General features: G+C 40.9%; 1 protein-coding gene across 6 annotated transcripts in view; it reads left to right on the top strand.

Moving 5' to 3' along the window:
• Window positions 1-11,977: 11,977 nt before the first annotated feature.
• The window catches only part of LOC131128272 (collagen alpha-1(XXVII) chain B-like), a 59,995-nt gene continuing 55,718 nt past the window's right edge, over window positions 11,978-16,254 (top strand). For all 6 annotated transcript variants that reach the window (XM_058070961.1, XM_058070967.1, XM_058070963.1 and 3 more), the window contains exons 1-2: window positions 11,978-12,217; window positions 14,117-14,181. In XM_058070961.1, coding sequence (XP_057926944.1) covers window positions 12,171-12,217; window positions 14,117-14,181 — 112 coding nt within the window. In that variant the 5' untranslated portion in view covers window positions 11,978-12,170. The remainder of the gene's footprint in view (window positions 12,218-14,116; window positions 14,182-16,254) is intronic.

Here is a 16,254-nt window from a genome sequence, read left to right on the forward strand (position 1 = left end):
AATTACTGTGTGCTTGAGAGACAGCTTAACACTACTACCTCTTTTTTCTTCTCCTTCAGTTTGTTTGGAAACCGATTGCGTGACCACGGAGTTCTGACACTTCTGAGTGGGATAGCAGAACTGCAAGAGCAAACATCAAGAGTCGCCGATGCCATCCAACAGGCAGAACTCGTCCCCTCTGAGCAGCACTTCCTCCTACAGGAGGCAGTGCCTAACTTCACCACTGGGAGGAGATCTTTCAAAGTATTTACACTTTTAGAACTGGACCTCGGGGGTAACAACCTAAGCGGGGATGGCGTGAAGGTGGTCGCATCCTACATGACGCATCACTCGCATCTGCAGTACTTAGGGTTGGCTCAGACCGGAGGTGCAGACCTGGCGTCATGGAAAGAACTTTTCCAAAGCCTTAAAGGAAACAGCTCGCTGACACAGATCATTCTAGATGAGAACAACCTTGGTGACCCCGGGGTCAGGCTGCTGGCCGACGTACTGAAAGTGAACGCCAGTCTGCAGACGGTGGATTTGGACGGGAATGGCATCAGCGACGTTGGAGGAAACGACCTGATGGCGGCTTTGCTTTGCAGGGACCGATTTCCATTGAGGCACCTGAGCCTTGCCGAGAACAACATCAGCACTGGACTCATGAGTAGGATACAGGAAGAGGTGAAATATAAATGAAATCAGGGACTACATATCACGAGAACCAGCATACAAAGCAAAAACCTGCTAACCTTTAGAGGATAAAACTGACTCATTTGACCTTTAAAACAAGCACACAAAGGTTACCTGTGTCTCATATCTGGATGGACCTTTTACAAAATGTTGCCTCTTCACAGAGGAAGCGTGGGCGTTACGCGCTAAATACATTCCTAAAGACATCGCCTTGTTTGTTTACTTCCTCACTTTACTTTTTTCCTCATCAGTGGATCCCCGTGAGTCCACACCTCGACCCCCGTCATATATTCAAGAATAATCCTCTTCTCATGACAAGAAAAAAAGACCACAACCACAGTGACTCATTCCACCCACAGAAATCACAAATCACAAGAGATGACTAACCAGCAACTTTCCCACCCCCTCCTCACAGTAGCCATCATCAGATCCGTGTTACGAACAGCCAAGGCAAGCATGCTCATTTGGTCCCCTGGTCTCTTTATGTGTGCAAGACAGTGCTTCCATTGAGGAGGAAAAAAACAGGGGGGAAAATGTCTGAATTTTGGGGGCTGTCACTTCATTCATTGTTCTGCTGTGATCAAAGCTTGTCAAAGCGGTAATTATCTCCTCGTCTCAGGGACGCCAGCAGTGAGTCTGCTGAAATCAATCCTTCGTATATTCTATCTGAAAGTCTTTGAGGGTCCCTTGCTGTGGAACGCAGATAAAGATGTTCTCCGAGGATGACAGATAAATGAGGCCCGGCTCACCTGGAGATAACATCTGTAGAAGTTGTCCTCATGTGTCATGTGTAAATGAACAATTAAAACTCCACATTGCGTGACTTAGGTTTGCAAAGTCCATTTTGTCATCACAACAATGCAATGAGGTGTTTATTGCCTTGTTCATTGCCCATCTACAAGGATCCCCATAGTTCTATTTGTGCCACACAAACTGGTCACTGAGCTGTAATTTACATTCTCCGATGATAACGCTGTATATATTACAACGGGCAAAAGTTACCCCACTGTCCACCCATGAGGGGGGGATCTTTACCTGAAAACAAATCTTCCTCCACTTGCTTCTAGCTTGTTTAGGTCCAAAAACACGATCGTCAGTGCGGTGCTCCATTTAACCTTTCAGACCTTGTAGGCTGCTGTGCTGCATCTTTTTGCTTCTTTAAAGGTCCCATATTGTCCCATTTTGTAACCATTTTAAATAAACCATACGGATCCCAGAAATGTATCATTATCACTGGAGGAGGATTAGGAATCGCTTGAGTAAGAAAGAGTAGACATGCTAGCCGCTAAGCAGAATATAAAGTAGCAAAAACAGAAGAATAACTCCTTAGAAAAACAAAATAATGAAATATTTAGCATGGCCTGTTTATTGTATTCAAAGTGATTAATCAGTCAATTAATTTTTAATTAGTCTATGAATTGGATGTGTTTAGTGTGTTGAGGGTCAATGTTTTTGTTTGTTAAGTGTTTGCGGTGCGTTTGATGCGACTAGCTCAGGAGGTGTCTGACACGGAGAGTCCCACAAAGTCGGCATATTTGTTTACAAGACATGTTTACATCCCCCCTCTCACCCCACAGTACAGTATGGGTAAATTTATCAAATTTATCAGTGTTATATTTTAATGCATCCCTTAATTTGATTAGGGATTATTGTTTCTGTTGTGAGATTATTCAAATCTGCAATAAAAGACTGCTGTTCTGGCTTTCAAGTCTGGTGCTTTTGTGTCACAGAGAATATGACCTTAACATTAGGGACATGTGTAGAATACTACATATAACCATTTTCAATGAGTCTTCTGAATGCCTTATTTTTGTAATTAAGTTAATTGAGCAATATTTATTCTTAATTTAAGCAGAAATATGTAAATGTGCTTAAATAAGCATGTTATTTATTAATAATAAGCTGTAATGAACCATGAAGCATGATATTGCCAGAATAAGATTAAAACATAATGTACCATAAATAGTTTTGTGCTTTGTTGATGTTATTTCGAGCCCTGCTTGTGAGAAACATATGGCTATTTACCTACAAACGCATCCTACGTCAAACAGAACTTCAGGAGCTCATGGAGACTACACCAAAATTAACACCAAAGCGAGCAGAAACAGGAGGTTTTTTTCTTTGTTCATGTGAACACAGGCTCACACGGTGTGCAACACAAATAGATTGTGGCATATTTGCGTACAGTGGACCCTTTTACACCCACACTGAAACGTGTGTTGTGTAAGGATAGGAGAGGATCAAGCTGGACAAAGCATTGCACCTCCTGTTCAGGTCCATTTAGGTCCAATATGATTTGTTTGTTTCTTCCCTATTAATAAAACATAACTATATTTTTTGCAGCATAGCCAGCAAGGGTTGTTTTTTTGCCTTTAGATTGAGATAAAAGCTTTGACACACTGCAGAATTTTGTGCTGTATCATTAGAATTACCGGGTGCGGCTTTGAAGGAAGAAGCTTATCGGTTTTAAACTGAAGCCTTTGTTAGAAGATTTGGATCAGTAAACAGTGAAGAACAGGAGGCTGGAAAAGGCTTGGCTGAGCATGGAAGTGTGGCTCTGTCCAGATGTGTGAGACCTCGACACAACAGATAGACTTTTCACCAGCGGTGCGACAAAATATCGAAATATCCAACTATCCCAATGTTTTACCCTACAATGGATTCAAATTGGATTAAAATAAAAGTTATTATAATATAGCCGCTATAAATAACTCTTGAGTTGAATCGTTTTACATACCATCCTTCTTCAAGACTGGCAGAAAGTCGGGTGGAACGTGTGCCGCAGAAGAAGTCACAGAAGAAGAAAACTCAAACAACGCCGCAACCGAGGATGTCAGCAGCAAAGTTAAACAGAAAGTTTCGACAGCACAGTAAAATCTAAAGTGTGGACTGGGGTTTATAGAATGGATGCATGGACTTTGCAGGATTTTGCAAGAAGTGTGTCATGGAAATAAGACACATGTCATAAGAAAATAAGAATGCCGCTCCAAATAACATCAAAACAGAAACTTTTAAACCGATACAAAACACGACGGCCGTATTTGCAGTCCAAGTTAAACACTATCCTCATGTGGTATATCATTATGCTGTCTACACACGTAATAAAGAACCACAACATCATTAGCATTAGCGTGAGACACCTACGTTATTGATTGCCAACAGCTCGCCAAAGGGTCTCTATTGCCTCTATTGAATGACAAATGACCACAACATAGCATAAAGACAATGACCTCACAGTTTGAGTGGAGATCTGCTTTGGAAATAAAGTACATTGAAAATAAAGTACATTGAAAAGTACATTTAAAGTACATTTAATTGTAAGTTGAGAGAAACTTATAAATGCATCCTGGTAATACAAAATGCTACTGACATTTTGTTAATGTTCTGGCATCACAAGCTTAATGCGTTTTCTTTTGTTTGAAATAAGCTATGAAAATAAATGTTACAAAAAAAAGAGTTCTGGTAGCTCTCGGCTGTTCTCATTTTGAAAAAGTAGCTCTCATTGGAAAAAATGTTGGAGGCGAGAGTCCTGGGCTAAGCTATGATATTTTACTTGTAGTATTTTGTGAGAATGACTGTCAAGGGCATTCACGAGCTACAGCTTGTACTTGGGGACACCCATGTAAGGAAGTCACTCGCTGGATGGAGCTGGTGACTTCTCACAAGGCTCATTGTGAAGTCACAGTGAGCCGGTGTTAGAAAAAACTCTCTGAAACGGAGCATTCAGAGCCATCTCAAACTTGTTTCAGGGCTCGGTGAGAAGTTCATTCATTCATTCATTCATTTTCTACTGCTTTTTCCTCACAAGGGTCGCGGGGGTGCTGGAGCCTATCCCAGCTGTCTTGGGGCGAGAGGCGGGGTACACCCTGGACTGGTCGCCAGCCAATCACAGGGCACATATAGACAAACAACCATTCACACTCACATTCATACCTATGGACAATTTGGAGTCACCAATTAACCTAGCATGTTTTTGGAATGTGGGAGGAAACCGGAGTACCCGGAGAAAACCCACGCATGCACGGGGAGAACATGCAAACGCCACACAGAGATGGCCGAGGGTGGAATTGAACCCTGGTCTCCTAGCTGTGAGGTCTGCGTGCTAACCACTCGACTGCCGTGCAGCCTCGGTGAGAAGTTGTTAAACATTACTTGGTAACGGTAATACGCCATTCACAAGGGATATACTCGACATGTGAAACCGTAGCAGAAATTCAGTCATTATGATTTGGATTTTGGAGCATTTCAAAAGAATTGTGTAAAATATGCATCCACTCCAAGTTTGGTACAAATGTAAGATGTAAAATGATATGGAACGCAAAAGTCAATACACAACTAGAGTGCAATGCCACATGGCCACATACGTGACGAGCCATTGTGACGACAGTGAATGAAGACTTGGAGTTAGTTTCGCTAACAATGGCCCCCGCTGCTGTTTGACATTTGGCAGGATGGTGAGCTTTTCAATATGGATTATTCATCAGCAGTTTGATCCTCCGCACAAATGTCAACGCAACAATGCTTCTGTCTTGGCAGCAGCTTCCGTCTCCCCACGGATCTGCGGGGGTGTGAGCACTTGGCAATAACGACCTTGTCTAATGCTGCTTTCGGACTTATGCTTTCCAATTTATTATAACAAATCCTCATTGCTAACATTTTATAGCGGAAAGAAATTAGAACTTTTACTCACTTGGGCCCAGTGCAGGAAATGTAAAAAGCCTCAGGTGACTGATTGCTATAATAGACGTAAGAGTGTGCAGCTTCACACCAAATCAAGCCACGGACCCAAACATAATCATACCCGCCAATCAACAAGAAATACCCTGCTATTTTGTCATCATTCTTATAGATTTCATCGCCCCTTCCTCTCCATCATTTATCCTTAGTGGTGTTATGTAGCTAAATAGGAAGACATACTGTAGCTCTTAGAGTGATGCAGTACACCACCACAAACTACACCATTATAATATACACAATATCTTAATAATAAATGTATTGTTAAATTGCCATGAGGCAACCCCTCTTTTTCTTTACCTGTTTCTTTAGACTAAAAAAATAAAATTTTACTACAATGAACAGTCAACATTCTATTCTATGTCAAACTCACTTGGTAGGTTCAGAATTCTTAGCTGCTCAACAATTGCTTGATGACTCTGCTACCCTGATAACCATTGTTTTAAAGTTTTCAAGTTGTGTTGAAGTTGCATCTGTGTGAGGGACAGGAAGAAAAGCTCTGACTTGTTTGGGGTGGATTCGTTTGGCGCCATCCACCATCCGCCAACCCCCCAAACTTGACTTTTTGGGGGTGGGAGGTTGGGTATGCCCATAATGCGCCTCTTCAAACTGAGCAGGATTATCTTTATAAAAACACACTTGTTAAACTTGTTTATATAACACAGGCTTACTGTGACATCACACTGAGCCGGACTTCCTTATATCCGTTTCCCTCTCTCAGCTCTGCTGTTTGTCGAAAATTTAACCATGTTAGCATGGAACTAACGCGAATGGCTTCCAGGAAATATTTGTAGAGGTTTGAACTTAAGATAAGATAAGATATGCCTTTATTCGTCCCTCAGTGGGGAAATTTGCATTGCACAGCAGCAAGAGTACAGAATCAGTTAAGCAGTACAAAATACACAATATAAAAAAATAAACAATATAAACAACCCAAGTATTAACAAAATCAACAGTTTTTCCCAGAGTTATATACAATACAGTATGTAGATAATATGAAACAAGATGAGATATATGACCAACTTGCTACAGAGGCAAACATCAGGCAGAAGTGGTTGGAGTTTCAGATTCCTGATCAGCAAGAAAAAAAAATATAAGACTGTTTTGGGAACATGAGCGAAGCTGTACTATCTGAAGCTCGATGGCTTTCCAACGGTACTTGGTCATGTTAAAGAGTCGGACGTGCAATAAACAATTATTGGTGTTCTAACTGTGTTTATTTTATGTAAGTCAGCGGTTGTCTGTGTAGCATTGTAGAGTGTGCATACAAGGAGTCTTCTTACCTGCATGCGTTCGAATTAAAAACTCATGAATGTCTGTTGTTGCTAACAGCCTTTTTCACTACACTTGGCGGATCTTTTTTAAGCACAGGGAGTCCCGCAAAAAGCGTGTAATGGCCACATTTTTACTACCAATGTTGTGTCAAGATCATGTGCATTCAATAAACGCGGATGTATGTATGTTACCACTCTTTGAGTTCATACATGGTAAGTCAGGGGTCTCCAACCTGTAGCCAATGAGCTACAAGCAGCTCCTAGACACTTTTCAAGTTGCTCTTTATTCATTTATTATCAACTTCTATATCAAAAAAATTAGAATTCTGTAGTAGTTTGGAAGTTCTCGGGATGTCGTTTGGATGTGTGACCAATCACAGCGGAATGGGTGCCCGGAAGAGTGCCATGGGTGAAAAAAATTAAAACAGACCATTTGGAAAGCAGGAATAGGTGCAGATTCTGAAGGATCTACAAAGCTTTCTGTGTGAGTTATCGTGTGTAGCAACTCTAGGGCTGAAAATGAGCATAATAACTCCCCTTTAAATACTTTAAATACCAGCTGTCCATATTGTTATAGTGCAATACATAGGATACATTTTAATTTGACTGTGTTTTGTTAGTATTCCCAAAGATCCAATTTAGCACCTTTTCGGCATTTTAATGTCACTATTTCCAGCTGATTTTCTTCAAACCACCAAGTGATTATTGTCCTATGTCAGACCAAAACTCCAATGATTTTAAATGAGGTGACTCTAGACGCTTAGAGCAGCTCAGGTCAAATGTCAGACCAGTCTGACCAGCAATTTTCCTGAAACTGCACAGGTATGACAATGCGACCATTAAAGGAGTATTAAATACATGAAAAACCAATAAAACATTTTACCATCAGTTACATTGATAGCAAAGAACACTATTTCACTACGTCCTCGCATCAACAAAGACACCATAGTAATGTTAAATTTCCTGTCGGAACGTATGGAATGACTAAACAGAGCGCCGAGGGCATGATCTTATTGGAGCCAGCTGTTCCTCGGCTTGGACGAAGGCTGCTGCAATCAGATGGCCCCAATTCCCAGAGACAGACAAAAGGCTGTGTGTGTTTATAGGACGAGAATTTCAATCATCACTGCAGTACACCAGAAGATTGTTCTCTTGTGTCTTAATTCACAAATGTCGACTAAAATGAATGTAAACAGACAGAAACAAGAAAGGCATTGTGGTCTGCATATCAATAGTAAGGTTTCCTAGATAAGAAGGGTTTTTATTCACATTGTTATATGTATAAAAATGTACGACAACTACAACTGATATGATGGCACTATGCCACGTTTCAAGGGTGGTTATGGTCTGTAACCATAAATGGAAAATAACTGGAGTGTTTGGGAGCATTGTAGCAAGACACCGCAAAGTACTGTATAATACTAAAGTCACAATTGACCAACCTGTGTCAAGTGTCTTGAGATTGGACTCAAAAAGTAGAGTATCATCACATAAATGTAATAATTATGAAATCTTCCTTGTTATAAGCAGCTCCACAAAGTGTTGTTGACTATTGTGTGAATGATGTGGTACTATTCTTGCATTCTGAGGCCAGGGGATGGAGGGGATGAAATTTAAAGCATCCTTGCTCTATTAACAACCATATTGGCCTGCATATAAAACATGGGTCATCTCAGATCTTGAGAAAGAGTGGTGTCATATTCAGGGTTGTCTTGCATTTGGTTCAATACCATAACTAACCAAGACATAAAAACAGTAAAATAACACAGGTAATAATGTCATTATCGTAATATCTGGCAATGTGTAGGATGAATAATGTGTCCTGCAAGGGAATCCTCTCTCCAGACTGCTGACAGGCATCATAACACGTGCAGTATGTTGTCAGCTGACTCCAATTACCCACCAAAAGTCTGCAGTCCAAACAACCACAGGACATCTCCACACACCTGCTATTGGTTATGGGCGAGGAGGATAGACAAAGGATGGTGTTCACATGGAAGAAAAATTAGCTATCAAATAAACTTGGATCTCTATTGAAAAGTTATTCCCCGTAGAACTCACTTTTGGTTTTCGTCAATGGGATTTGGGCTGGGACTGGACTGGTAGGTGTCGGAATTAGAGGTCAAGATGATCCCACAGGCCAACATTAAAAGAGCTGTCAAGACAAGGACCACCGTGATGATAAACATGTGACCACAAACCGCCTCAAATGACAGCAGGAAACACATGCTAAATACATTTTGTAACCTGCATGTCAACTATAGCGATACACCATCCACGTTGTATTGTACTGTTTGCCGGAAATGTCAGTGATGCACAGCTTTTCCATGTATTAAGAATTCTACAATAACTGCATATTGCTATATTTTGACTGATTTTTCAAGGCACACAGGATATTTCGTTTTATGGCTTTATAGCACGGAACCTACTAAAAGAAAGATAGACTGATAGAAATGTTTCTACCTTTTTCTGTTCTTTTGTAATCAGCAGTAGAACATAGGTAAATTTCAGAAAATATCAGTTCCTGACTAAAACAGGGAGAAAAACAGCTTTTTCAGATAAGATAAATTTCAAACATAACTTTTACTTTGAGACAAATTTCCTGCTTTTGTGACAGCTCAAATATTTAAATTACAACAAAAATAACACAAAAGGGGTTGTTTTACATCAAAATAACAATTTATTTACAAATATACGTGTATGCATGTGTTCAAATGCCATTCTTCTACAGTGCGTAACCTTCTGCACGCTACACTGCTCCATGCTCTTTGGCTTTGTCCTTGCTATTGATTGTGTTTTTACCTGCAAATGATGTTGCTTTGTGGACATGTTTATAGCTTCAACTACTCTAAAAGTGACATACTTTAGTGTGCATCTTGTAAAAAAAAACAAACGTAAAGACATATGAATCGGGCATTAATGTTTCAATCTAGCACTAACACTGAGAAATGTTCCCAAAAAAGATTCCCAAGTGGTCTGCTCATTCTTCAGTGAAGTTAGTCCTGATATGAGCACATACTTTCAAGATGATTACAACTGTTGCATCGACTCTACTCCGCTTATCAGTCTTGGGGTCTTGGGTCTTGCAGACCAAGAAACACAGCCACATGTTTTGGCGGTGTTGTTTCAAGGTGACAACTTTCCTACTAGGCCAGACAGAGAGGACAACGAGGGGACGGGTCGTGTGAATGAAGTTGCAAGCGGTTGAATTGGCGCTCTGTTGTTGGGTTCCCCCCTCTTGGACACTATCAAGGCGAGTCGATGAGAACTTCTCCATGCAGAGGAATTTCACAGCACATGACTGGGCTGCGCTCGCCTGCAACACATCTCTGTCACTGCGGTGAGAACAGACGTGTTCCGGAAGAAAGCTACCATAAATAGGCGGCCAATGTGTTGACACCTCATGAGCTCATTTTTGAACCGTGGTGTCAGATGGAATATGGGACCTCCCGCTAAGCGTAGACATGCACATTTGTCTGTCAAATGGATCACAATTGTAAATGATGTGTCAAAGCTGTTTTATCTTAAGTGGATTTCATTAAAATACATCTGCTGCAATTTGCACTTTCACCCACCACTGACAATTGTATCCTGCAGCATAAATTACAATGACTAATTAACGCTATGTGTCAGAAATGATTCATTTCATTATTCATTTTTTTCTGCTCAGTGTTTCTTTTCAAATATTTATTTGAGCATGACACAGTGACCACAGTGGACACTTTGGGGGAAACTGTGGTTTTGTGGTACAGGATGTAGAATGTGTAATGGGGTTTGTACAGTAACTCCATATAAGACATTCTACAGACACTTACGAAGAAACAGTGTCACTTTCCCAATTGTTCGGGGCATATTTGCATGTGACTGAGCTTGCTATGATATGTTGTGATACACTGACCAACGCAATAGTCACTGATTAATTATATTGCATTCCAGTTTGAATGTTATTTCTGAAATTGACATTTGTGTAATGATTTTTCATTGCAATGGTTATACAATGGTTATTCATTCATTAATTTTTTACCGCTTACCGCTCACAAGGGTGAGGGTGCTGGAGCCTATCCCAGCTGTCTTCGGGCGAGAGGCGGGGTACACCCTGGAATGGTCGCCAGCCAATCACAGGGCACATATAGACAAACAACCATTCACACTCACATTCATACCTATGGACAATTTGGAGTCACCAATTAACCTGGCATGTTTTTGGAATGTGGGAGGAAACCGGAGTACCTGGAGAAAACCCACGCATGTACGGGGAGAACATGCAAACTCCACACAGAGATAACCGAGGGTGGAATTGAACTCGGGTCTCCTAGCTGTGAGGCCTGCGCGTTAACCACTAGGAAGCCATGCAGCCCACAATGCTTATTATTTCTAATATTCATTCATTCATTCATTTTCTACTGCTTATCCTCACGAGGGTTGCGGGGGTGCTGGAGCCTATCCCAGCTGTCTTCGGGCGAGAGGCGGGGTACATCCTGAACTGGTTGGCAGCCAATCACAGAGCACATATAGACAAACAACCATTCACACTCACATTCATACCTATGGACAATTTGGAATCGCCAGTTAACCTAGCATGTTTCTAGCATGAAACTGGAGTACCTGGAGAAAACCCACGCATGCACGGGGAGAACATGCAAACTCCACACAAAGATGGCCAAGGGTGGAATTGAACTCGGGTCTCCTAGCTGTGAGGCCTGCGCGTTAACCACTAGGAAGCCATGCAGCCCACAATGGTTATTATTTCTAATATTTTATATATTTTTAAAAATTATTTTTAGAGTATTTTATTATTATATTATAGTTTTGTATGCTGGTTTGCATAAAATGTTTTTCTACCAATGTAGTGATCATTTTTATAATTTTTTTTTTATAAAAATGATGATTCCCATCTCTATTGTAAAAACCACTTGACCCGAGGTAACCTGTTCAGTTGACTAGATAAAGATGTGTGCTGGGGGTATCCATAAGTGGAGTGCTTTTGGGGCTTTATTACACTGTCAGTATCCTTAAAAATGCTCTTTGAGGCCATGGGAAGCCTCCAAAGACACTTAAATCTGCACTTACACATGCAAGAGGAGCTTCAACAGCCCCCCAGCAGCAGCTTGAGGAGGCTGCACACACAGCCTGCAATGAGAGAGGACACACCTTCAGTCCCCGCTGCAGCTCCACAGCGACAGAGGGGAGATTTTTGGGGAAGTTTGCACACTCACAACATAATCCCCCCCCACCCCCTTCCGCCCCCCAAACACCCACAAAGCCGGCGTGACTGTGACCCAAAAGACGCACAGCAGAGAGGACTGGGAGAAAGGCGCACGCAGGTGGAAGTTGACCATGGCACTACAGCTGTAACGCCGGTTTACAACTTTTTTTGAATTATTTTTTTTTTACAAGTTTGGAGTTTTGTTGCTTAATCGGAATGGAAAGACCTCCTATGCATCATCCGGACAGGAAAGAACCCCAGCAAGAGAGAATGAAGTAACCGCTATGGAGACGGACAATGTCCCGCACTCCGAACTCAAAGGAGTCGGGGGGTGAGTTGAATATTTATCACTTTGCATCTTACTGTCGTCGGCATGGGGGCTTCATTCATGCGTTATTGACAGTGCATACGAGTGGTGTATAATTAGAACGAAGTGCATATATATGTATATATTACAACGTCATATGTGAGAAAGTTGTGTTTTCTCAGCCAAACACTGAGTTTGTTTTAAAAAAGAAAATGTATGAGAGGAGGAGACAGTCGTGCTTATCACTCCTCCCACGCTGTGCACCATCTTCAGTTTATTGGCTGCATGCAAGCCCAATGGCAGGAGGAGGAGAAATCCAATAACACAAAAATGTTGCATCATATCCCCCCCCTTGCTTGCTTGTGTACAGTACATACAGTGTAAAGGGGGATGTGGTGCACACCCATTTCTTTTTGTTTTAATATCTTAAGTTTGTCCTGAGAGGGATTTAACAGCAACTGAGTGCCTTTCAGCAGCAGGTTTAAGGAAAAACCACAAATGTAATAAACTAGCAGTATTACAAGCCACACACGACCACATTATCAGATACGAGAGTGTAAAAAGAGTGTGAAAACAACAACGCCGTAATCACCCGGCAGCAAATAGAGATCAGTCCTCTCATAAAAGATTACTTTTAAGAGGAGGAAAATTATGAAACTACTATTATAACAAACAAAACAACTAAACAGTTAATTAGATGTAGTGTATTTCTATGTGGACTATTCTCAATAGAAGTTATGTCAAGCCACTTAACACATGGAGTATATCTAGAACCTCTATGACACACAGAAAACCAATGGAACCCCACATGAGCAAGCACTTTGGTGACAGAGGCAAGGAAAAACTGACATATTGTGAATGTGCTTGGACCCACTTAACACCTAAAGTTAAGCTCAAGAAAAGCAATCGCTCCTCACCAGTTCTACAGTGGAAGCTGCTTATTTCAACCACGTTATTTGGCACTTTATTTGTGACATTTGCCAGAAACGAATGGGGGATATGATGGGTGATTTTTTCTTTAACCTACAGCTTGTTGACATTGTTTTGTTATGCTCAGTTTTGTTAGCCTGTTCATACAGGAAAATTGGGGGATTGGCTATGTAATAGGCCAAAACTTAATATCATTAATAACTCAAAAACGAAAGCAGCACAAACAAAATGGTGCTACTTTGGTTCAATTCGGAGCATGTTGGGGGGCTGGGTGACCTTTGGTTAAACTGTAATAACATTGTATTAACTCTGTAATAATTCAAAAACAGCACAAAACAGCACAAATCGAGCACAAAAAAATTGCCCTACTTTGGTTCAATTCAGAGCATGTTAGGGTGGCTGGCTGACCTTTGGTTGACCTATGTTATAAACAATAACTCAAAAACGAAAGCAGCACAAAAGTTATTTTTACCTGGACAAAACAGCACAACCATATAAGACTATTTGACCAGACTTTTGAGTGAGTTGTGGGGCCAAGTGGGTCTACTTTGGGTCCCTTGAAAAGAACCAGGACTTATTCTTTCACCCTCAGCTGGGATAAGCTCCACAATGTGCTCTACAATACACCCTTGTAACTTCAGGGTGGTTGGCCAAATCACCACAAAATTTGGTACACATTGTTAGGGGACTGACAGTCATGTGTGTATAAAATTTTTAACCAAAAAAGATTGGTTAAAAAAACATGGCTGCCATCGTAGCACAGGCGGGACATTGACCATTTTTCTAATAACTTCTAATAAAACTTTGAGCATATCTGTATTACATGCATTCTAGCATGTCTCCAAATGCATTTTGACCACATCTCACGAGAGGCACCAGAACCACTAAAGTCATTTATAGTAGGTATCAATTGTGTATCAATTGTGTGTCTTTGTGTGGTATCCCTGGTTGGATTCCTTTTTACAGTTAAATGTTTTTTTTTTCAATTCCTAGGAGAGTCCTGATTCTTTGGACCATATTGTGTTGCACCTGCTCATTCAGACTGGCACAGGCACAAGGTGAGTCATTTTAGTACAAAGACAAGCACACGTTTCAATGTGAAAAAACACAATAAGCACAGTAAGATTATGTGCAAATAACGACACGATTAATTTACATAAGGATTTACAATTTTCAGGCGACTTTTATGGCATGTTGATGACAAAAATACTGTAGCTGTAAGTACCCCCATGCAGAATCTCAACAGGGAACCACAGGTTACACTAATGAAAGTAATCCTGAGATTATCTTTGACTAAGGAGATCAGTATATGCATTCCCACAGTTTTACATACAGTGGTACCTCAGAATTTGTTCCAAAAGATTCAACAAAAAACCATAATGTACGAAAACCGAGGCAATGTTTTCCATAGGAAATAACATGCAGAAAACAATGCAAAATAATTCCAAATGAGGAATAAGTGTTTCCTCACCTTCTTGAACAAAATACTGGGGCTTGCAAATTTCTTTGACCCCATGGTGGGTTATTTAGCAGCCATAATGAGAGTGAGTCAACAAAACGTAGAGTACTTTGTTTGAGCAAGCAATTTAGTGAACAATACAGTACAGGACGAGGCTGCACGGCATACTAGTGGTTAGCGCGCAGGCCTCAGAGCTAGGAAACCCAAGTTCGATTCCACGCTCGGCCATCTCTGTATGGAGTTTGCATGTTCTCCCCGTGCATGCGTGGGTTTTCTCCGGGAACTCCGGTTTCCTCCCACATTCCAAAAACATGCTAGGTTAATTGGTGACTCCAAATTGTCCATAGGTATGAATGTGAGTGTGAATGGTTGTTTGTCTATATGTGCCCTGTGATTGGCTGGCGACCATTCCAGGGTGCACCCTGCCTCTCACCCAAAGATAGCTGGGATAGGCTCCGATATACCTGCGACCCTCGTGAGGATAAGCGGCATAGAAAACAAATGGAGGATGGACAGTACAAGTGGTCAAAATACAATGATGTTTTAAAGAAAAAAAATTAGTATCACTTGCAGTATTCTGATTTCTTTTGCATCAGCAGGAGGTGAAAAGAAGCCTGAGGCTGTCAGCCTCCATTAATATGCAGCAAAACTGTGAAAGTAGATCATAAATCATGGAATTATAGTCTTGTTTGAATATTAACAATTCAACTGCGTGCAAGACATTTTCTTCTCAGTTTCTTTTTGGTGTGTATTTTTAATGTGAGGGATTCTTTGATAGGGAATCTGAGTCCCCGCTGTCTGCACACCCTGACTTAGTAGGGTTTCCCTTCTCCTCCAGTGTCTACATTTGTTTCTTCTCTGCTCGACTCTTAATTCATTATTAAACCAGCTTCCCTGTTGCATTTTATGGAGTGAAAAAAAAGCCCTCATGTTTGCCATCTTTATGTAAGCTGAGTTTCGCCGCTGCACGTACTGAAAGGATTAACACACATTATCCAGGATGAGCTGATTGGCCCTCGATGATTTTCCGACCTCTTGAAGCTAAACACAGCTCCTTTGTTTGACAGTGCCACACTGCAGCTCCATAAAGGGGACTTTCCAACTTTTTATGTCAGCCTTTCTAATAGAAACAGATTTTTTTAAAATTCAGATTTAAAATTGAAATCAGACTTCAGTTTTGTTCTGTAGGATGCCAGGCAGTACTTTTAAAAACATCATAACCTTTGTGATACTAATATGTCTTCAATTTCTTGCATAATGGAAAAAGCCAACATTTAGAGATATGATGAAATATGGCTCGAATTAAACACCAACACAAAGCTGTGCAGCAGTATGCAGCTGAAAACACCCATATATGTCAAAATTACCCACATTTCCCTCCCAAGCAGCACTAAAAGACACTAAATTGTCTGCTGTATATCTTCATGAAGTTAGTGTCATAGCTATCATCTTTAAAGTTCTGAGCGATAATAGCGCTCTTAAAACACCACCGCTGTCTTCTCCAGGGACCTGTTCAGCCTGCATTTCCAACATTGGTCTTAATGGAGACTGATCTAACAACTGCACAATTTGCAGCAAATCAACCTGAACCCTTAAATGAATTTCATTTGTTGCCCTACAAGGGGAAACTTCACAATGACTGTGTTCCCTTTGTTTGTTTATTACCTTTGGG

Source organism: Doryrhamphus excisus, chromosome 4 (assembly GCF_030265055.1).
Source record: "Doryrhamphus excisus isolate RoL2022-K1 chromosome 4, RoL_Dexc_1.0, whole genome shotgun sequence".
NCBI lineage: Eukaryota > Metazoa > Chordata > Actinopteri > Syngnathiformes > Syngnathidae > Doryrhamphus > Doryrhamphus excisus.